The sequence below is a fragment of the Gallus gallus genome, chromosome 1 (genome assembly GCF_016699485.2).
Source record: "Gallus gallus isolate bGalGal1 chromosome 1, bGalGal1.mat.broiler.GRCg7b, whole genome shotgun sequence".
Lineage (NCBI taxonomy): Eukaryota > Metazoa > Chordata > Aves > Galliformes > Phasianidae > Gallus > Gallus gallus.
The window spans coordinates 10,592,477-10,617,152 of record NC_052532.1 but is presented as its reverse complement, the minus strand read 5'-3'; the positions used below and the strand labels follow the sequence as shown (position 1 = coordinate 10,617,152).

Here is a 24,676-nt window from a genome sequence, read left to right as displayed (position 1 = left end):
TCGGTTTTTGGACATTCTCATTTTATTAGATTTATTAACCTCAATTCCAATTATACTGTATTATACTGTGTTATCTTGCATTCCAATATTGTACTTAGTAAATTAGCTTTCCTCCTAAGATCGTTGCCACTGTTTTGTTTTTAGGTCCATCTCCCTGCCCTTTCCCCTTTCCTGGGGCGTGGGTCCCTGGGTCCCCCTGCACCATTAGTCCTTGTACTGGGCCAAACCAGCCCATAAAGAGTCCTAAGCCCACAAATTTATATTCTCAGTTCTTACTTCTTTTGACATGAAACCTTTCAGAATTATTTGGGTATAATTTTCTTCAAACAAATTAGTAAATCAGAAGGAATAATTGCCGGTTTCCTACTATGAATTTCATTTCTTCTCTGAAGTAAGAGTCCAAACTGTAATATTTTCTGAATTTCTAAATCATTTAGAAGTCTGCCTCCATAATGAAAAATCAAATTTGAATGTTAACATGTTGCTTCACTGATTAACTCTTTGCGCATGTTCCCTTATACCACTTATATTTTTTCACTCTTAATTGTAGTATTTATAATAAAATATTTTAGCCTTCAATTAGTAATTCAAAATCAGCAGTGTTCAGTAAGTTAATACTTGTTTTCCACCAAACATTAAATGTTTCCTAAATTCAGCATAAAAAAGGTCAGAATAACATGAATGTAATGGGAAGTAGGGCAAACTAATCTATAGAATTTCCCTAAGGAGGTGATGGGAACTAGTTAGAGTCTAGTATGAGGGCAAGAATAAATCAAGGAGAAATACACTAATGTTCCTAAAGTGAAAATATTTGGCAAAGGAAAAGGAAAACATACTTATAATCAAATTTGTATGACTTTATTTTACCAATTCACCTACGATAGTAAAGAAGGACTAATAATTATTTACCACAAATTTAAAATAGCTACTGAATTTGAAGGTGAAATGTAAAATTAAAAAAATAATTACCCTCATCCATTTTAAAAATTCAATGAAGGCTCTTAGAAAATATGAAGAACAGCATCCTTGCAGAAAGCTTTTCTTAACATAATGTACCTCTCTGTTGTAAACCAAAGAGCCTGCAGGTAGCTAATAAACTGAGAATAATAGTATGTCCTGCTTGTAATAAGATGTTCAGAAAGCACATTAAAAAAAAAAAAAATCAAAACAAAGGTGTTAATGCAGATGTATGGTGTCTTAATAAGAAATCACACCTTTTATTTTATTTTTTTTTCTCTTTCCTACTACCTTCCACCTGCATTTTATTTTTTTTTTTTTTAAATCAGTTTCTTGGTAAATAAGCAAAAAAGCACATTAGATGTCTTTTTAAATACATGATTTTTTCAGACAAAATACAATGCTTGAAAAATTCAACAATGACTGAAGGTGTTTCATATCGTCATTCTAAGAGCTTTTTTGTCTGGTCCTCTACCTGTGAAGTAACCTGTTGCCCAGATGTGATCCTTTCAATAATTTGTATTTTAAAGTTACAATTCTACACTGAACATTAAGTATAGTAAATGATGATAAATGACCAGATGATACAGCTGAAAAATTCTCCCTACTATAGTTGTATAATTAAGATCTCTGCTAATATATAATCTTGATTCTGATTGTAAGGCTGCTGTTTGCCACCTATGGCATAGGAAAAAACAAATTAAAAATAAAAGCTGAAGTGTTCAAATGATTAATCATGTTAACCTAGGAGACAGTTGCATTTTTTTGTTTGTTTGTTTGTTTTTCCTTTTGGACATATTTCTTATAGCCAGCTACCCTCCCAGACATTTGTAAACATAATTACAGATCTGTAGGGCTTAGAAGGGACCTCTGGAGGTCATCTAGCTAAACCCCACTACTAAAGCAAGTTCACCACAGTAGGTCACACAGGAAAGTGTTCAGAATGGTCATGCATATGTCCAGAGAAGGACACTCCACAACCTCCATAAACCAGAGGGCATCAGTGAGACTCTGTGGAAACAATATGAACATTACAGGCAAGATGTGGGAGACAGACGGAGTACAGAATGCAAGACAAAATCTGCACTCATCTTACAAAACCTATGACACAAGTCTCCAGGAAGGCTTCAGGATGGGCATGTCCACGTGTCCACAGTGAAATTATACATGATGATGAATCTCTTCTTGGTAATTACAGCAGCCTTAGGAAAGTAATGTGAGTGCTTCAAATACTATAAATTTTATAGGATACCCAGTTTTGAGAAAGTGCTGGTGAAAAACTCTCCAAATGCTTGTTTCTGCAAAATTTGCTGTGCATTTTATGGATCAAAAAGGTGTGAGCGATAAGTATTGGACGAACATCAGAAAAACACCTGAAATCATTCATTTCTACTTCCCTCCACAACTCACATTGCACATACATTGTTCTATCCCCTGAGTAGAAAGATATCAGAGTGCAAACAATCCCTGACAGAAGAAAGGTGATTTCATTCCATTCAGTGAGATATGGCACATTTAATTTAAATTATGCACAAATCAAAACTATATGTCACATAAGTGAAGGTGGCACACAACCCTTCAGAGAAGAACATATCATCTTCCCTAAGATCCTTACCATCTGCCTGTCAATTTAAATCAATCATTCTGCATAGTTGTTTTTTTTTTTTCCAAGTCACTTGCTTCAGAAGTATGAGGCTTCATCCAAAATTAATCAAAATCAATGGAAGTCTTATTTCACTGAATCTTGGATCAGAACACTGTGTCAAGATACAGACACCTTTGACACTTTCCTCGTTTTCAGCACAGTTCAAACTTCCACAGAATTATTAAGTACAGTTTACCAGACAAATACACACACTTGCTTTCTACCTGTGGAAAATGGTTCCACACAACCCAGATCTGCAACAAGTCTAAACAGCATCACAGTGCACAAATGCTCTCTGCAATGGACTACAAGAGGTACAAGCCATAAGGGAGCTGCATTCTCTCTCCACTGTTATTACAGAAAAACGGCACTGTAGCTCATCACCTTCTCTGAGTGCCTCAGATCTCTATCAAAAGAAAAAGCGTCTCTAATAAACTGCCTTCCTAGAATGAAGCAATACTGAAGTTGGAGAATTGCTACTTTTTTTTTTCTTCTTTTTCTTTCTTTTCTCCACTTGAAGCTTTTAAGGTGAAAAATTTTAATGTTGTTGCCATATCCACAGTAAGTTACAGACAGCCCTGAAACCAGTGGCCTACTGCTGCTCTGCTCCTGCATGTAACCTCCTGGGTCACCGCGATGGATCAGCTCATGTTATTGGAGACTTGTTTTGTCTCAGTTACCCTTTTTATCTTTCATTTCTTTGCTGAGCAACTTTTCACCTCAGTTTTATGCAACCAATGTTTATTAAAAAAAAAAAAAGAAAAAAAGTCATAATCCCAAAGTGTTTTCTTTATGACCTACTGTCTGACTTTTAAGGCCAGGTCTGTACCTCATTATCACAGCAATGCTGTCTCACAAATACCAGGGTTAAGAAAATAATTTACACAGAAGAATATAGAATTATATTATTGTTTAAAAGACAAGGCATGCTGAAATATTTTTCTTGTGCCATTTTAATATGATAATTAATTCCTAAAAGTCTGAATTTCAGTTTTCATAAAAGTAAATGGATTCTAATAGGCCATGCAAAAAGCCTCTTCTTGTTAGAATACAAATGAAATATCCCTTATGTTTATACATGTGTAAGAAATTAATATTGCAGCTGAACTGGAAACAAAATTGCTTTAGTTAACCAACCATTGCAACGCAATCAAATGTGATATCAAATGTAATTGTGTAAGACCATTTGGGGAATAACAGCAATTATTTCATAGAGCATTCTCCCCCTCTCCTTCCAATTCACTTGCACGCAGTTTTTTTTCGATGCATCTCTACACCAGCAAAGTAATTCGACCATCACAAGTGTCAAGAACACCATCATTTCATTCTGCAATACACAAGAAAATTCAAACTGACAAGGCTGTTTCATTTACCAATACTGGGTTGTAACTCTGATTTGTAACTGCATTAATTTAAAAATGTTTAAGTAGTTTTTTATTTCTCCAGCTGTATGTGCGTCTAGGGAATTGTGCAATGCTGATGGAGCAGGAAGCAAAGAATGGCATTTCTTTGTTTGCCTGAAGCTAAGTACTTTGGATTTTCCTTCTTCTTTCCTTCATAGCTATTCTCTAAAGACTTAACACTCCTCTAATGTTAGTATTATTTTCAGGTTGTTTGAGAAAAACTACAGTTTGATATTTTAATTAACTACGTGCTTAATCAGACAACAACCCATATTACAGTCCAATATTAATGAAAAATGTTCCTCCTTCTTTTACTCAGAAGATGCTCAGTATTCTTAATTAGTATTCATAATTAATATCCCTTTGAATAATTTTGTTCTTTTTGGTAAATCAATTAGTAATTACTAAAACTATTTTAGCATTAAATTATCAATGCAAAACACCAAAAAACATGATCATTACTTCTGTCAGCCACCTAAAAAAACAGTGGTACATGCTCTTAAATCGTTTTAGATTTTAGGGCTTTATTTGGCTTGACCCATCTCATATACACTCACTAATCATTCATTTATTAATAAAAATAAGGTACATGTAGCCCCCACCCCTATATCAATATATGCATTTAGAAAGATGTACAAGATAACAGCAGGATAGGAATATGTGACTATTTTAGCTAAAAATCAGACATTAGCTGTTCAGTAAGTCACTGGGTCACAGATTCAAGTTCAAATTCCTATCTATCAGATTTCTATATTCACAGATATATAAATACGTATATATATTTTAAAGAATTAACAATCTACTTCAAATAAAGTCAAAATAAAACTTAAAAATTCTTAAACTTCGGTAAACTTTCCTTTAAAAATAGATTTAAAACAAACAAACAAAAAAAGCACTTAAATTTACTGCACTGTCTTTCTTGAAGTACTTTCAATTCAATATAGTACAGCACTAGAAATAAGAAGAGACGTGCTACTCTCATTGAATTACAAATAGGAAAACTGGATTTCAGTAGATAAGTGTTTATATCAACATTTTAGTTTTATCTTTATTTTTTTCTGAAAGACAGTTCTTTCCTTTAGATAATTCTGACAGCCTTCATATGAAATTATTACATGAAATAAAAAAGTGGGATCAAATCTGGATCTTCGAAAATTTTTCCCTGTACTGATTAATTTAATAGTACATTTTCTGATGATAATGAACTTCTGTTACTCATGATATTAACCTGAAAAATGCTTAAATGTTTCTTTTGTTATGGTCTGTTCATGAGTGTATACTTAGAGTGTTAGAACAGGTGATGTGGCAGTCATGACGGTCAAATCTCTTATAGCCCTGTAGTAAGGCCATCCCTCTTTGCCCTTCCTCTGTTGGATTTATTCCACTGAAATCACCCTGTATATAACTCTCTAGAAGGAATGTTCACAATATTTACTCCTCAAAATTCCATAGGCTATTATTTTGCTACAATGTAGCCAGGACATCAATGATTACGAACTCACTAGAATAAGAAAGACCATCCCAAAGAACTTATTTCTATAGTTACTTATGCATAGTGCTACTGGGAGGGCTTTCATCACCCTAAAACAATTCCTGGGAAACAAAATAAATCTCATAGAGAATGATGCAGACTATTCATAATGACATCAAAGTTATCAGAAGAATTGCTATCAGTGAGAACTGAAGGAAGTTTTACAGTGTATCTTCCATGTTACCTCACAGCCATTAGGAGAATGAAACTTACAGTGAAAATTAAGTTTATCAGAAAGATCTGTGTGCAAACTAATTTGAAAAGGCATTTTCTACAAAGTAGGCCAGAAGAGAAGAAAGATTACTTCTGGCAAAAATGGAGCAAATTAAATTATAAGAAGCTTAATGCATTTATTTTAAATTTAATTGCATAACCTAATGTCAAGGTTATTATATGGTGCACAGCTAATTTCTAAACAACCTTGGTTTGCAGTTACTTTATTATAAAACCAAATGTCTGTCTTTTCATTTACTTTTTTTTTTTTACCACAGTCTTTTCTTGTACCATAACATTAATATAAAGTCATATTTCAAAACTACTTTGAGGTCTCTCCTTGACAGCGAATTCCGATGACACCAGAAGCTTCTGTGGTGAAATTGACTTCTACTGAAAGGGTGAAAATAGAAACAAAAAGTAGAGACAGTATTGTTGATATGGAACCAATGTGTTCCATAAGAATGAAAATGATCGGAAGGAGCATCTGACCTCACTCACTCTGTTCTGCACAGAGCCCACAAAACCGGTGGGCTTTGTTTCCTCCTCAGAACATTTATAGATTTCAGCAAAGGTCACTGTAGAATTTTCACTACTGCATCCCCATGGACTTGACATTCTGTGTTTTACCATGTATTAGAAGCTGTGCCTGTGCAGGGAGCACATGTAAAAGAATCCAGACCCTTTTGCTCACTAAAAAGGCAGACACTTTTATGTGAATTTGTCTTAACCTTAGATTCCGAATAGGTTTTTGTTGGCTTGTTTTCGGCTTGTTTTTAAGAACTTTATGTCCAAGTGTATGAGGAACACTGGGACATAAAGGACACTTTGGAAAAGCATTGTGCACTTAACTATGTACCTCTATGATGCCAGTGGATGTGCAGACATAGTCTAGGTTAGCACAATCACATAAAAACACCATCTACTTTTATTCCTGGAGGAAGAGGTAACAGTGGCATAATGAATAACTTTGACACTCTGTAGGAAACTGTAGTCTAAAACTGAAGGTTTATATTTATACAGTGCCATATTGAGTTGAAGAGTTATAAAGTACTAACATTGTGCATTTTAAAATCATACATTCACATCTGAAAATCATTTCATCACATCTGAAATGATTGAAGACGATAATTTAGAATTTGACCAGTCTCTTTTGCAAGTACCAGAATGTTGATGAGATGTTGTTAAAGTATATAAAAAGATTCTTAAAATAAAAAGCTCCTGACTCAATATATGCAGTTGCATAAACAACATTTTTTTCTTTGTATAAAACTTCTTCCTATCACATAAAAACATCTTGTTAAAATAATTTCTATGATTTTGTTTCAGAACTCGGAGTAGCACAAACTTCAGTAACATTAGCTATCACTCAGACACATCTCCTTTGCAACTACTCCTTATGTATTAAAACAAAAAAATGTCCTGTGTGTGCCTCAGAACTATGTAGTTGGGCCTGTGAAGCTCCCTATGACTTATGAAGGGAAAAGTCCACTTCATTCTCTACAGATCCAGACTGAGGCACTGCTTACTGAGTGCATACATTCTAATGTATGCACTCAGTAATGGTTCCTTCTGCGGTGGATGTATAAACAACATGTTTGTAAGAAGAAAATTAACATGAGAATCAGAAAAATTGATTAAAAGATTAAAAGGAGAAAAACTGAAACTTACCCCAAACTCATCCCTCCACTGATGTGATGCTTGGTACTTCTCTGCTTCTTTAGCGAGGCGCTGAAGACCAAAGAGAGGACATATATTTTAGTTTTCCCACATTCTTCACAGTGCAGTCTTTCCTTATTATTTTCTTCATAGATTTTTTTCATATATTTTCTCTATATAATTTTATATATCCATGCTTTTGAACTTAATTGAAATCAAAGCATATTTGAGTAAAGATGTACTACATAGCTTTTCAAAAATTTTGTATATTGTTTACACATCTAAGCGCTGCAACCATGAATTAGGTAGCTTAACATCCCAGCAGTATTTAAGAAGTTCTAGTTAAGTTTGAAATCCACCGATACCTTTCTAAAAATACTTTCTCTTCATATACCTTGGCTTATATGAATAATTTTAATCTACTATCCAAACAGAAGCATTTATTAGAGTCTTAAAACACTACTGTGCTTTTATTGTTTTTATGCTTATTTTCATAATAAATTATCTATCTTCAATTATACAAAGTACTGATATCCTTTGTGATGATTAGGAACCCATAAAAGCTTGGTAATTTGAACTAAATGTAGTCTGATCAGAAAAGCTCAATGAACGTTAGCCACTGGGAGGCATCAAGCATGCTCCGAGAGGGCATTTTTCCATTTTAATTTAGTTTGAAAGACCAGTTTTTACACTTAGACCCAAAGGAAGCAAAAGATGTCAGACAATCAGATGATTCCCTTTCAAACCAATCCTCAAAAAATTATAAACTTTTCTAAAACACTTTTACATGGCTATTTTATTACAACTTTTAATAGAAAAGCTGCCAAGCATAATGCTTGTACTCCAGTTCTGCTGTAGACAGAATCCCCAGTGCCTGCTGCCTTGAGGCAGGCACCCATTCTGGAAGAAAGAAATTATGTGAATGCAGTTCACGTGAACTCAGTTATTTCCTGATTTTTGAGTGGGTGACTTTGAAAACTATATTACTTTACAGATCAATAAAACTGTAAGTTTCTGGGTAGTTATGGTCTCTTCTTAACAGAATAGACTTCTTGTATCCAGAAGGTAACTAGGCAACAAAATTCTTTACTGTGTAAGGATAAGTACAACATACTCATACCAATTCCTATACAAAATGAACTGGGGGTCTAAGTCACCTTTTCAGTTCAGTCAACTGTCAATTCTTGTTAACAACCAAGAGGAGAGTGACCAGAAAGTTCATGGAAGCTCAGATGGCAGAGCTGGTGCTGTCACAATCTCATCTCAACCCCAGTAAAGGAGGTAAACCACCTTGTTATCTGACTGCGTGAGGACACTCCATCTCACCCTTCTAACAACTAGTAGTTGACAACTTTCATAAAGCAAAATTTAACACCTTTTCCATGGTTTTTTTTTTTTTTCATTTGCAATCATCTCGTAAAGAAATAATTATGTGCTCTGCTACCAAAAAAGTAGTGAACCTTCCTGTGTGTTTTGCTGTCAATTCAAATGATTCTCAGCTAACGAAGTCAGTAGCATCTCACCGGCACTCCCAACTAACTAGAACTACCTTCTGCAGTATCCAAACAGCACATTTAGAAAAGAAGAACTGTAATATAGCTCGATGAACTACACTGATACATAGTCTAACTCTCCCTTGACCTCAGTGGACAAATCCACTACCTCAGATATCTACAGTACTGTCAGTTTTCTGTTAATACACTAGAATAATTTTGGATGTTTTATTTCCTTACTCAATATAGCAAGTTCTGCATCCAAATTTGGTCTGTTCTAGTATAAGTACAAGCTGATTAAATCATGTTTCACCAGACAGTAGCAGAGCAAGATGTGACACTACACAGGTACACAGTGGCAGCTAACTCTACCCTATTTTCTCTGCCTGCTTTCCTACCTTAATGAGAAAATAGCTATGTTCCTTGACTCAAAGACAAAAAATAAAAATAAATTTAAATCCCCACAACCTGACTGGAAATACACACTTCTCCAGAGCCAGGTCTGCTTACAATCAGAACAGCTACAAGCTGATACAGCCTTCTGATGTCTTGCTTATTGCCAATCTGAAGAATCTCTGCCCTTTACTCTACTGTGTATCAGTTTAATCTAAGTACCAGTTACTACAAAAATTTTCTAGTAACTCTAGTTGGAGTGAGAGCAGAATGTAGGTCTAGTCCTTTTCCTAGTATTATATCAAGCCTAGCCACTTGATATCAGTTTCGTATTTTCCCTGAAACACATAATCTTTTCCATCAAGAATTCCCATAAATGCTATATGAATGATTAACTGCCAGTATAATGGCTGTTAGCAAGGACTAGAAGAAATCTGTAAATTGAGCATTCACAAGAGTAAATCATTTGATATCTCAAAGTGGTGACAACTATTGTATTTTCACCTTATATTCCTGTAAAAGAATGCTCCTGTAATTCTATAGCCATGTGAGTTATGTATGTAAAAACAAAGATCAGTATACTATAGTACTCTGATTACCTAGCTTATCTTCAGCAGATAACTATCAATGACTATGTGCAGGTTACCACAAGTACATAGATCATGTAAGGACATCATTTTCAAAAAGGCAGGCTTGTTGCTGTTGATTGTTTTCCTTTGTGTTTTTGTTTGTTGTTTTCTTTTTTTTTTCTTATTAAAGATAAATATTAGTTGATATGAAATTTGTGCATTCCAAAAGAACAGAATCACTCTCTTGAGTAATATCTTTAACAAAGGAAGAGTATTAGAAATGGAATTTATAAGAAAAAAAGTCTTATGAAACTAAGATTATCTCAGAAGTTGTTCATTTCTATGCAAGGAAATATTCTACAACTATACATGGACTCTAATGACTGAGACATTTACCTTTCCACAGGGGGAGTGATTTGTTAACAGAAAGAGTAAGAAGTCAAGACTCTTGGGTTAAAAATGCCTAGATGGTGAAGCTAACTCAAATTACCTATGGTTTTTTCTACAATAAAAGGAGACTAATTTTTCATGTCTCTGAAAGAAGTCATGCCTGCTTGCTTTTAAGGTATGCAAATGTCAGGTCTCATCTTCCCCACTTTGATGGAGGAGTCTCTGGAGAACACCAGAAGAGAAACACAACAGCATGCTGACACCAGACATGTCCCATTTTTCATTCTCATTACCACAAAGGTTAATAAAGGAACACTTTCTTCAATACCATGGCTCACTGCAGTTTCCTATACATTTCTAGTGAAAATACTGAAACTTTGAGGCAAAAGATATGCAGAACAGACTCTAGAACAAACACACAAAATAGTTATTCTGCATATTAGGCTTCAATCATTTCTCACTCTGTGTCTTGTATGAATGCTGTGAAGACAACAACTGTAAAAAGTTTTCTGGTCTCAAATGAAGCTCTCTTTAATATCATACTTTTAAGTAGAATTGAATTGATTATGGTTGGAAAAGACCTTCAAGATCATAAAGATAGGAAGGATTACAAACAAAAAATCACTGAAAAGAGGTGAAGAAACAAAACTAAAATGCAACAATATTCTGTTTTACTGGAAAGCTCTAAACAGTCTTCTGGAAAACAAAGATTCTTGGATTATGTTTCAGTGATACTCAAATCTCTGAAATAACAAACAAACTGAGAAACCATACCCAGGAAGACAGAGTTGCAAACAAATAAAATGCTGTAGCATATATTCCTATGGTTATGGAGGATGTCTGGCAGAGCTGTAACATAGCACTTATACATATGGGAACAAAACAGCTGACACTAGATTTAGCCAAGGCCATTGATGTGGTAAGTGCTTGGAAACACTGTGATTAAACAATCATTCCTAGATGAAACAGGTATTTCTATTTTATGTTTTTTAATGAATGAAAACTTCTTACTACTTTACTGTTTTCTGAATATCAGTTATTCAAAGTCCATTATCTTTCAGAATACCTAGATTGTTAATACAAGAACAATTATCCCTTGAAAGACAGCCACTGCTCACAAATAAGTACTGCCATTTTTAAACAAACACTGAAGGAAATGGGGAGCTACCTGTTCCTAATGTTTCCTTAAATTTTTCAAAGATAATCATTACCTTTAAAGCAAAACAACTTACTGTGAAATATACGGAAAGATGCACAAATTATTTACTCCATCAGCCTGTGATCTTTCCTTTAACTTTCACAGGGATTACAAAAGATTATCAAAAAGTACCCCAAAACCTAGCTGCCTGTCAATCTCAGAAATGACCATTTTCAAAGGTCTTGTCCCTAGATTCCAAGCATTTTCTTCTATCTCTGACGGACAGCCTTTGATGCAATGCACAGAGGAAGAAAGAGATCTGAAAAATCTTTATCTGATCTGAAAAGATCAACTCCCTGGGCTTATTCATCTCCCAGCCTTCTGTGCGTGTCATATCTTTATCTCCTCCTAGCCAGAGACTAACTCTTTCAGCCAATAGCCTAATTACAATTATATTCAGTACAACAAATCAATCTTGTGTGCTTCCTACTCTCCTTTAAGTATTTTGTCTTGAAAATAACATTTGACTACCACTTGATATATTAAGTTATTAGAAAATGTGTAAGCTTCGAAATATTAGATATCAATAGCCTGACAGCTTTCTAAAGTACTGATGTTTTCAAGGTTATTTTAATAAGACAAACACACAGGGAGAATACTCAATATCAGGCTTAAATAGAACTACATAAAAATATGCAATGAACTTTAATCCCTAATTTTTAAAATATGATCCATGTACTCAATTCTACTCTTGCATAAATGAGGTAAAATCCACAAGTGGTATCTACAACAGCAGCATTAAACGTGGTTTTCACATATGTATCTGAAACATAAATACTGTCCTTCTGTAGATTATTACAAATCACACTTCACTTACAAGACAGAAATATGGGAGGAAGAAAAGTCTCTCAGACTGCGATGTAGTGCATGAAGTGCCAGTGGAAAACTGACACTTATTTCACTACAGCTTTAATGCAGACTGAAAGAAGTTTAAAGATTTGTATTTTCATCTTAGTTAGCTGTTACATTCTATGTTAAGCCAAGTAAGAATGATTTTCTTTATCCTTGATTCAATTCTACTACGTTTATTTGCATGGAGCAAATTTCATCTTTTTTAGTAAACTTTGGTAATGAATTGGTCAAATAGGAATTACTTTATTCATGAGTTCCCCATTTCTTTATATGTATTTTAAAAAATCACACATTTTGGCCCAAGGAGAGGATTTCAACAATATTTCCAAATTGAAAGGTCAATAGCCCCAAAACAACCTTGGGAGTACTAAAGACAGCAAAGACATTAATACCATATGAATACCACTTTTCTTTGTCTTTGTTTTTATACTCAGGAAGAGTGGGAGATAATAATAGGATTGATCATCTTTTTATTTGTAACTCTCCTGAACATATTTCGTATCTGGCCTTCCTGACAAGTTGGCATTCATAATTATTGCTAGCACAAAAATCTAATCTAGATTGGACAGAAATGTAGCCTTTAGCCTTGCTAAAATGGTTCCAATCATAAAATAATATTTTAGTCTGAGTGAAACACATACTAATTCTGCTGATTTCAACTCTAACCACAAGGTTTAAAATCCACTCTTCCATACTTTTTTCTCCTTTAAATCATTTTGATTGCTAACACAGTAGCATATCAGTTTCCAAGATAATTCATGTTTCCCTACTTCAAATAAGAACTGTTATCTTATGTATTGCTGTCTTCCATTATGTAAATGTCATAATTCTCAGTGTAAGTGCAAATTCTCACACTAAGAAGACATGGAGGAACAGACAAGACAGAAGCATAACACAAGAAATACATCATGGTCACTTTCTGAAATAACCAACAGGCTTCTTATTTAACACAGTATCCTCTGACAGCTGCTAATGTACAACTCCCATTCTTTGCAGAGTTTCAAGTGAGAAGTAAAAAATGTAAAAACATTTCCAGTTCTGGGTTTGCTTTGATTTTTTGTTTTATATGTATTTGCTTTTTGTTTTTAAACTATGATTGCCCAATATTAATGCTTAGTACTTCATCTTTGGTGTTACATTAGAAGCCCATCTTACCCTAGGACATTAGGTGTGGTATCAGTGAATTTCTAAAGGTGTTCCTCTGCCCAAACTGGTGTCAAAGATTAAGAAACATCAAACTTTATTTATTGTTCTTGCTTATAAAATGACTGTTTCATACAAGTCCTTTTCTAATTGATGCAATGACCTGTGAAAGGCAATGTTTCCTTTCAGTTTTCTACCTGCAGCTATCAACCTCACAATATTTACAAATACTGACTCTTTAAGGATACAGTATAACTAACTGTTTACTGATTTTATCTGTAGAATAGTCATAGTGTATAGAAAATAAGACGTAAATTAGAACAGCATTGTTTACAAACTGAGATAATTTCTCTGTAACACAGAATAAACACATGCATTATACTTAGTTTGATCCTAAACTTCAAATAACTAACAGATGAGGAAGCAGCAAAACTGAAACAAAACAAGAAAAAGATTTTGTGAATGTACCTTTATTTTCCTTAGTATTTAAATGCAAGCAAGAACACCAGACAAAATCAAGAGAGTGCAAGAGCAAACTGATTCTTTTAGCATATGTTTATATATGCTGCATATATAATTTATGTCTAATTTAAAGCATTTTTATATCTATGACAGAAAAATAACACATTGAAAAAAATGAGCACACAGTAATGCAAGTGGTAATTGCATCATATTTTCTAGACTTCATCTGATTAAATGTGAGGTAAGTCATAAAGTGTTTGCATCTACGCAGCATGTAACCGGCTGTATTATGCTTCAGAGTTGTTAGGGTCTAATACATTTGCTCAAGTAATCCTCCAGCAATTGCTTGAAAACTTCAGAGCTGACAGGATTCAAGCAATGCTTAACAGCCTTTTTTTTTCTTTTTTTTCTTCTTTTTTCTTTTTTTCTCCCTGGAGTGTCAAAGACAGAACACATTAATTCAAAACATGGCCAAATTTCCCTTTTCTATGTCTGAATTTTTAAGGTTATTTTATGGTGGCTGACAGTAGGTGTTTGTGTTCTGCTCATCTCCAGCACGGTTTTATTTCATAAAATACTGCAGAGTCATGGCCTCTCCCTCACTCTAGCATCTGTTGTGCCAAATGATCACAGTCCTATCTATGGTCTGTTAATGAGAACATCTGAAGCATGTAAGGTCACAGACAAAGTGTGTTTATAACTGATTTCACACATTCAGCATAAATCATTTATGATATATTTACTCCCCAATGATTGTCTGGAGCCAGTTTTGCTTATGTCATAAGAAGGAACAAATGAGTCATATTCATAAGAAGAAAGGCCATATGAGAGGTCTGCTGATATTGTGAGCTTTGCCACTTTTCAAACAGATTACCGATCTAAATCTGCACATAATCTAATGCTATCAGCAACTAACAATTTTTTAAAAAGCTGATGTTATACTCTGGACCACAGTTCAAAATAACACCTCCAATTTAACTTCCATTAACTTCCTACTGAAAGGGAGACCTGATAGTGGCCTTTCAATGTTTAAAGGAGGGCTATAAGAAAGAAGGAGGCGGGTCCTTTAACAGGGTGTTTTGTGACCCTGTCTTGTGTTTCATTTCTCATATTATGCATATTTAAGCATGTAGCTAGTGGTATCAAATTATCCAATGGAGAAAGCAAAACTAGCACTTCTAAAAGAGTGATGGAAGTGTATTTTACATATACCCCAGTAGAGTAAGATTTTGTAGGAATTAAAAAATCTTCAGTAGCAATGAAATGTGCAGTTAATGTCAAACAATCTTTGATTCTGCCCTGAAAGAAAATCTGAGAGCAGCCGGGACTGTCCATTATTGAAAATCATTAAAAAAGTACACATCTAAACTTCCAGGAAAGCAGTACGGATGGGTAAGCAGCTAGCTAAGTGCACAACTGGTCATTGTTGCAGGAGGGAACGTAACAGGTTTCTACTTCAATTTGGACTCTGTTGTTCATGATCCTAACTAGCACAGAAGTGGTACAAAATGAAAAGAAATACTACATCAGCCATCGGTGGGATAAATGAATAGAGTGCACATACATTCCTGGAGAGCATCTTTCTGAGAACCAGAGAACAGGACAAAACAAACCCAGTCATAATGAAGGACAGAGGGCCACAAGACTGACCTCCATTACTGGAACACTGAGGAAATATAATGCAACTTTAATATGCTGCAGAATGTGCATACAAAGTATTCCTCTTCAGCTATTACTAAGTAGCAACAATTAACTCAGAAAATTCTCATCAGAAGGTAGAGAAGCAGTACTTCGTTAATTCTACATTTTCCATGTTTATGGGAAGAGGGAGGGAAGAAGGAGGTTTGGTTTGCAAGCTTTGAGTACATTTCGAGGATGTGTGGAATCCGGAGATTTGAGAAGCTAAGCAATATTATGACAGCTTGGTACTGCCAAAATGTTTCAGTAGACAGGAGGCTAAGGCAGAGAAATGCACATAAAGGCATGAGGAAAATTGTCAGAAAAGGAGAGTAAGAAATAGCCTGTCAAATTCACCTTGACATCTAGCAGTGACATTTTGCTAGAGTGGGTTATAGAATCAGTAAAAGACTACTCTTAGCATACATTTTATCCCCCTCATTTTGAGAGGTTTCAAACCCTTAGAGCTTCTTATTACATTTTCACTCTAATAATTCATATGCCTTAAATGGAAGCTACATTAGTGCTACATTTTTAAACGAGCTTGAAGGACACATGCTGAAACCATTAGACTGAAATTGCCAACTGCTCTGACAAATCACAAATTGCATAACACCACCAGCTACAGTTCACTGCCTGCCTTAGGAAACTCTTAGGCTTCACAGCTGAGCTACAAACTTCACAGCCATGATTAGAAGATGACACATGCACTGAGTAGGCATGCCTTATTACCCTGCTTCTTCAACTGTAATATATGTATAGTACAACTAAAATATGAGTACAATCCAAATGAGGACAGAGGCGACTGAAGTACACAAGCAGCTAAGTAGTTTCAAGGGAAAAATGAGGAAAATGAAACAATCAAGTAAACACATCCTTACTAAAGACAAGAACACATTGATACAGTCTTCCATCACTTATGCAAGGAAAACACCAATGAAGTCAGTCATGTTTAAACACAGGTTGAAACTGCAGTTGCATTTTGCCTCATCACTTTAAATTGAATCAAAAAGCAGATTTAACAGAATGTTGTTGTGTACAAATTCAGTATGAACATAATCGAGACTTCATTCAAATAATTTTTTTTTTGTTTTTTTCTGTTGTTTCAGAATTGGAGCATTCTACTAGTTAATGCAATTCACAGAGGTAGAGTACAACCATTTCAAGATATGTAGTGAGTTCTGGACTTACTCAAACTTTGTGTTTTGCAAAACACATACAGTTGTAATGTTATGATTCTAAAAGAAAATCAGGAAAGCTGACAACACAGAATGGGAATGGTACAGGAACAGGTGAAGAAACCAGTCAGCAGTCTTTTTTTGGCTACATAATCAGAAACAGCTTTGAAATCTCTCAGAATTGTGTAAGTATGGACATTAAAAAAGAACAAAATCTTATTATTTCAGCAAATAAGAGTGAACAGATCTTACTATTATTACTTCTTCTGCAGAACAGGAAGAAATTATTTTATTTCGGACACAGTATAACCAAAAATAGCATGATAAGGTCCAAAGAAATCAATGATTTATAATGAAAATGAGATAGCACTAAGTCATCATTAGGATTTACAGAAATAGGATATATGCAGTCCCATGAAAAAAAAAAAAAAAAAAAAAAACAGAATTTAAATGGTGAAACCATAAAGCAAAGAAAACAAAAATATATTCTCCTGGATTCCCAGATGCATAAATTACTATCAGTCTGAATTTGCCTGATTAACACTCCATTTAGAAGAATGAAACTACTTTAAAAACAACATCAAAAAACAGCTGAAGAACAAATGTGGCTTTAACGAGGCAAGACATTGTATTAACAGAATTGCAGTTCAAGTTAAAAACAAAGCAGGTGGCAGGTGCCAAATAATCAGCTGATATGATCAACAGTCAATGAGTAAAAGCCAAGGAAATGTGTTATTATTAGCAAAGGAAAAACAAATTGTACATAAAACCTGCATGCAATTTTAAGGCAATATTTCCCTAGTAGCAGTAACTCTAGCCAAAATAAAAACTGCTTAAATAGAGTTCTGTAGAAAACTCAGGAAACTGTGGAAAGGACTATGATCTTCTATGGACAAATCACATTTTTTTATTTTTCTTTTCCTAGAAGCAATATGTCTGTTATAATGAAGATGCCATAAAGAGGCCAAAATCTCAACTGGTTCTGCATCTAGATTTGCACTGGGGTGCCATCATTGTTGAAAAACAGATCTCCCAAAGCAATCTCAAATAGTTTGTAGCTCTAAAGGTATTGTAAGAAAATAATGTTTAGCTATAAGATCTATTAATGTGCAAATCTTGTGTTGCCAACTTTCCTTCTTAAAATGAATTTGCAAGCAGCCAGAAGGTGCAGCCAATAGCTAAGGGAATGAGGCATTATTATTGGGCCGAAAAATTATTATTTCCCCCATACTTCTTTTTAAAAAAGCATAAGAAATTACCACACTGATTTAAAATTCATCATTTGTAAAGCAAATTGAACAAACACATTTAGGACGTCTCTAAGATCCCTCAGTCCATCTTTCCCAAGTCCAAATAATGCTTTACCTGCTCCTCGTAGCACAGTGAGGAATAATTAACCATGAAGACCCCTTGAATCTTCAGAAATAAAGATCTGAAAATTGTCTTTACTGTCACATCACAAAGATTTTAATAATAAAAAATCTCAGTACTCTTCTCTTGCTCTCAAGTTATTACTTAACCTAGATTGTGCACATCTGCTCCAAATGCACAGGTGCATCTATTCCTTAGAGTTTCTTTCCTTTTCATCAACTCTTTATTACTTGGCTTCCAGACTCTAACCTGCAACCAGCTCTTCCAATTACCACATCACTTTTCTTGGCCAAATAATAAAAATTGATCACTCAACAGCTTTTGTCAATAGTGGCCTTCCAAACTTATTTGAAGTGGTTTTCCTGAATGGTTTCTAAAAGTCTATTGCCTAATGGCTCTTCATTTTTCTTTGCTATCCATAATAGGCAACAAAAGCTGTCCCAGCTTGGGGAATTTCATTTCATTTGTTCTGTTGCCAGTTAACACAGTCTTCTAGCAGACTCGTTGTTAAATTGTACTGGTGGCCACCCCTAATATAAAATATCTTCTGGCAGAGGTAGCCTCCCCTGGCTAGATCCAATTTGGGTGCCTGAGAAGTGGTCACTGCATCTGTTAATGGAACTGGCTGCAAGCACCTAACCTAACACCACAGCAATGCAGCTTTTTCTCTTTCCTTCCCTTTCTCTCTGCTGCTTCTCTCCCTCTTTCTGTTCTACTTGTACAATTCCCTACCAATCTGAATAACAACTTTCAGATTTAATGTCCCATAAATCTGTCACCCTTCTGAGAAACTATGCTTTTTCTGCCCGAACAACTACTTTATCCTTTCATCTAATCTTAAATAATAATACAAATAAACAATACATAAGTTCATATAAATAAATAAATCCTGATCCAAATCATCTTTGTTTCTATATTACAGTGTTTATTTCAAACTTTCCCAAAGATCTCTCAAAATAGGTATTGTACTCTCAGCCTCCTCTTTATTGGACAGGTTTGAATTTTTCCTTTCAAGTGCTGCCATACAATACTTTTAAAAAACAATTAATGCTATTTATTGATTTAATTCCTCTTCTAGTGAGGTCTATTTACTATATTCTTACTCTCCAACAGAAAACTTTCAGATTCTAAGGTAAGTAACAGCCTAAAGATGAAAAGTAGGTGAACAGTGACTGCTCAAAAAGGTGCTGTCTACCTCAGTCTGTTTAGTCTCTGTAATATCTTAGGAGGGTCACTAAGATGATCAGAGGGCTGGAGCACCTCTCCTATGAGGAAAGGTTGAGGGAACTGGGATTGTTTACTTTGGAGAAGAGAAGGTTCTGGGGCTCTGGAAGTACTGGCTCATTGTGGCCTTCCAGTACTTGAAGGGAGCATATAAACAGGAAGGGGAACAGCTGTTTACGAGGGTGGATAGTGATAGGACAAGGGGGAATGGTTTTAAACTGAGACAGAGGAGGTTTAGGTTGGATATTAGGAGGAAGTTTTTCACACAGAGGGTGGTGACACACTGGAACAGGTTGCCTACAGAGGTTGTGGATGCTCCATCCCTGGAGGCATTCAAGGCCAGGCTGGATGTGGCTCTGGGCAGCCTGGTCTAGTGGTTGGCGACCCTGCACATAGCAGGGGGGTTGAAACTTGATGATCACTGTGGTCCTTTTCAACCCAGGCCATTCTATGATTCTATGAAGTATCCTTCCTTGTCCTTTGAACATGTAAGAAACTCAGCTCTTTTATGCTCCCAATCAGTTCCCTGGCATCAAATAATAGTGTTGTCGTAATATAGCTAGAAGGTTGTAAAGCAACAGTTCTCAGACCTATAAGAATAAGAAGTTTTTAGTGATATGAGGAATTCTTATCCAGGTAGGTTCAGATCCACCTAAGATATATAGGTATTAAGTATATATCCACACAGCTGGCTATTAAAAATCTGAATTTTTATATTAGCATTTCAGCAAATATATATATATATCTCTCAGTGTCACCAAAATCCGTAAGAACTTTTCACCCAGGATGAAATGCTGACCCTACTGAAGTTCATGTGTAGACTTCCATTATCTTCCCTGAGATTTCACTTCTGCTGCCTCAAGCACTGTGTATGAGAGAAATCTATAACTGGAGGTATTCTCCTCGATTCAGTGATGATCAATAGTCATGCATTGCCTCAGCCATTACCTCTCTTCAGCATCTCTTGTCATGTCTATGTCATATGTCAGATAAAACATTGACTCTTTCCTTCTAGGCATTCTTGTGATAATCAAGAAAATATGACTTGGTTCAGGGGTAACATTTACATATTAAGGGAGAGCTGGTTCACATTTCTGTACTGCTGAAGATCTTAAAAAATGAATTTGAATGTGAAAAAGAATAGTTTTTTTTCCAGTTCAAAACTCACAGCTTAAAATTTAATGTTCCATATTGTCAGGGCTACAGAAGTACATTAAATCCATTCACAACCATTCTGAACTTCTATTAAGATTATTTCATGTATAAAGGAAAATAAAGCAGAGAGGTGAAATAATTTTGACCAAAATCACACTGTGTGTGAGGTGCTCATATGGCCTAAATCCATTTGATTTATCTTTTGGGTGAATCCATCCAGTTTTCCTCTCAGTTATTTCCCCTCTTTTTATGATTCTGCACATGACTACTTGATTGATGGGACTAGTGAGTAAATGATAGTCTATAATGTAAGCACTCAAATCAACATTCAAATAATAATTTCTTTACAATTAAAAATAAAACAAAATAATAAAGTAAAATAATTAAATAAAATAACTAAGAGAGACTTGTCTAGTGCTACCCTCACAGGTGACACATTTAAGAGCTTCTACAAGCGGTTTGTTTTTATCAATGACGACTTCCACCTAAAGGTGTTTAATTAGGATGTCTCACACTTTTCAGTGCATGAAAATCTAATTGCCACCTTCTAGCTCAAAGAACACAATCAAAAAGCATTATCCCATCTCAAAATTGCTTAAGTATTTTCCTCACATCACTTGCACTTCTGGTGTTATTTCTTTTTTTTTTTTTCTTTTTTCTTTTTTTTTTTTCAGTCTTCCACACTATTCTGCTGTAAGGAAAATACACTGAACTATACCAACAAGTTTATCACCCCCCACCCAATAAGTATGTTTTCTTTTACTCCAGCTAGACATACTTACAGATCATTATCATCTGAATCAAACTGAGAACAGCAGAAAAAATAGTAATAATAATAATACAGCAAAGCTATGACATAATTATAAAAACAAAAAACAGAGTTAAACCAGATAGATGGGTCAACAATGTCATAGTGCAAGCGTATCCATGTATCTAAAAGCAAAAGACGGCAGTACCTTGGCTGACAGGAGATTTTTTATAGCTGACTTTGACCACAATTGACCTGAGCTGCACTTAAGAAAGCCACATAGATCCTGCCCACAGGGAAGAGTTTCTTCTACATTTCTGTTAAACTGGCATGATGCATTGCAGAGACGATATTCAGAAGTCAACGTGAATCTTAAATAAAGAGACCTGAGCTGAAATCTGAAGGAGTTGGGCAGACTGTTACAAGTTTGGAATCTTTATGAAATCTACAGAATGCTCCTTTTAGGATATGTATATATACCCGTAAATGCATTTAATTTTGTTCAGCTTAGAAACACTGGAAGAAAGGATAAATTAATTTCTGTAAGTGGAAAGGCAGGTTCTTCAGGACTGTGTCCTGTTATTCTGCTCAAGACCAACCCTTACATCTAGATATGCATATTGAGTTAGTATGGATTGAAAGTGCAGCTTCATCTTTTGCATCACTATAATGCTGTAACGGGATGGAAAGCACCATGATAATAGTACAGCGGCAAAGTCTTTAGCTGGAGCAGCAGATAGAGAAATGAAGGAAAAAAGCTACTTCCATCTGAAATGCCGCAGGTAGGCAAGGATCTCCAGCAAGAGATGCCTTTGCCTCCACTGCCAACCCTTAAATGAGGTTTGGGAAGGGATGGATTCTGACTCCACCCTTTCCAGTTACTCAGGTTCATTGCTTGCCCCTGAGCTCCTCTGGGATGGCCATGCCTTCCCGCCAGGTGCTCAATCACTGTTTCAGGGAATGATTTAGCATTTCCACTACAATCACACAATGGCTTTTGATTCATCATAAATCAACCTTCCCCTAAATTACTATAAAACATATTCACTCACATCTGAAATAGCAGTTTCAAGCAAATAAACTCTAACTCAAAGGTCCTATTAAATTACATTACATCTAAGTTTAATTTTATTTTGAATTCTTTACCTATGTCATATGGTCAGGTGGTTGTAACAAATTTGTACTTGGAGCATAAAGAATTCTAAACTGGGAAAATCACCTACAGTTTAGCAACATGAAGAACCTGGTGATAAGTGACAACCTCTACCAGTCTATCATATACCTATACCACTACTTGGAAATTTGGTTTATGAAAAAACATTCCTTGAAAGCTGAGCTGTTCAGTAAGGCTAATGAAGAGGCAAAAAGAAAGTTTATTTGATTTAATAAATTAAAATTGTACTTTGCATAAGGGAAGGGAGGGGAGGGAACAGAATGGAAGGAAACTCTAAGAAATAACAAGGAAGCTGGCTTATTTATTTACTTATATCCCTCCTACTCCTACTATTTTTCCCTTTGGAACTGGAAATATTAGCAGGTGCAGACAGATCACATATCAGCATAACAAATAAGAAACGATATGAAAATGTAGCAGCCGCCCCACCTGGCTTCTGGATACACACCTCTGCTTTCCTGTTAACTCATCTCTGGATTGCATCAGCAAATCCACTGATACTTTGACACAATCTATCCACATGATAGCTGGCATCCAGCCTCCCAAATGCAAAAAGGTGGAAAAAAAGACAGAAAGACAGAAAGAAAGACAGACAGAAAGAAAGACAGACAGAAAGAACAGTGAAGAAATCAACCAACTTTACCATCTCATAATTTTTTGTAATTATAATTCAAAGAGAAGCTACATAAATGCAAAGCAAATTGCTGATTCCTTCAAGTACACTGCTTTTATCAAATAAATACAAAGAGGGTGCTGACATAAGCATTCAGATCACAACTTTGATTATTAATTTAACAAGAAACAAAGGCAAAAAAAAGTGTCACCGATGTTCTGTGTGATTTTTGAATAAAAATGCTGTGGAAGGAAGATTTACTTTGTGCTTGAGTTTTACAGATGCACTATGCTTACTAAACAGAAGAACATCGCACTGTATCTTACATTTGACATCATATGTCAAATAGCTCACACTAAACACTCATATTTGCACAATTAAGAGTTGTATCCTGAAATGTGCCCGTTTTATTAAATTTCTATCTCAAGGACCCATCTTTTGCTCTGAGTGCTTTGTCAAGTAAAAAAATATATATAAACCATGTAATTAAAACATGACATATGTATTATTTTTTTCAACATACTATGATTTGGGGCCCAAACATGTAATCCAGACAGATGACTGCTTACGGTGGTGTAATGTTCTTGTGTTTCTGTTTTGGTTTTATTTTGGTTTGTTTTGCTGATCAGTTGCTCAGCTGATTATTTTGCATCTTTAAAAAAATAATATTAATTGTGCTTTTAGCCTCGAGAAAGCATAAAGAGAAAGAAAAAAAAAAGCACAATAAAATTTTCAAAAGTAAACCCAATGCATTTAATTGAAAAAGAGTAGAAAGTAATCATTTTCTGTGAAATTATCATGAATTTTTAAATAATTTAAAACAGTATTAGCCTAAATTTACTCTACTAATTGTCATGCCTAATACAAGACCAAAATTTTCCTGAAATACAAACATATCTTAAAGAGAAACTACATGAAATTGTACTTTGGATGAAAGGGAAAGAATTTCTTTGGATGAAGCAGAGAGGTGGATTTGACCCAGACACCTCTGCACATTAAGAAGGTCATATCTCACTCTTTTTTCTACCTTTCATTTCTGCAGTGACACAGTAATACCAAAGGAAGCTGCCTACGTCTAATATTACAAAGTATTGCCCAGATTGGGAGGAAAGTATTTCTTTTCTTTACCTCTTATTTCGAAAGTGACTGAACTGGATTTGCTCATATTTGACAAAAATATTCAGATGTAGGCACAATTCTATCTGGGAAGCACTGATACAAATCATAGAAAAGGAAAGGAGAAGACATTTGTATGCAACATTAAGATACAGTTTTATTAGCTTTCTCATACAATTTCGTATTTGACATTGCTCAAACTGTAGGGAATTTCTAAATCCAGATGTCTGAAGATTTTTTTCTCAATATGTAAGGAGTCAAAATCTTGATGTAGCTATAAGAAGGCATTATACAACTTTGACAGTCTTAGCTATAAATGGTTACAGTGACCATCACTCTAATCTGTAGTAGTAGACTGTGGACTACAAATAAAATTACCTATACAAGAAAATCACAAAAGAAAATAACATACTGCTCTTAGAAGCAAACTGTGATCTTCTGAAGGTTTTCTACTTTGAAATCAGTGGAACAAATTTAAGTAGTCTACAAACGTCCTTACATCAGTTAAAGAA

The 24,676-nt window shown here is 34.9% G+C and overlaps 1 protein-coding gene across 5 annotated transcripts in view; it reads right to left on the bottom strand.

Annotated features, from left to right (window-relative positions):
* CACNA2D1 (calcium voltage-gated channel auxiliary subunit alpha2delta 1) overlaps positions 1 to 24,676 on the bottom strand; it is a 359,566-nt gene that overhangs the window by 170,110 nt on the left and 164,780 nt on the right. For all 5 annotated transcript variants that reach the window (XM_025151418.3, XM_025151425.3, XM_025151441.3 and 2 more), the window contains exon 4: positions 7,421 to 7,480. In XM_025151418.3, coding sequence (XP_025007186.1) covers positions 7,421 to 7,480 — 60 coding nt within the window. The remainder of the gene's footprint in view (positions 1 to 7,420; positions 7,481 to 24,676) is intronic.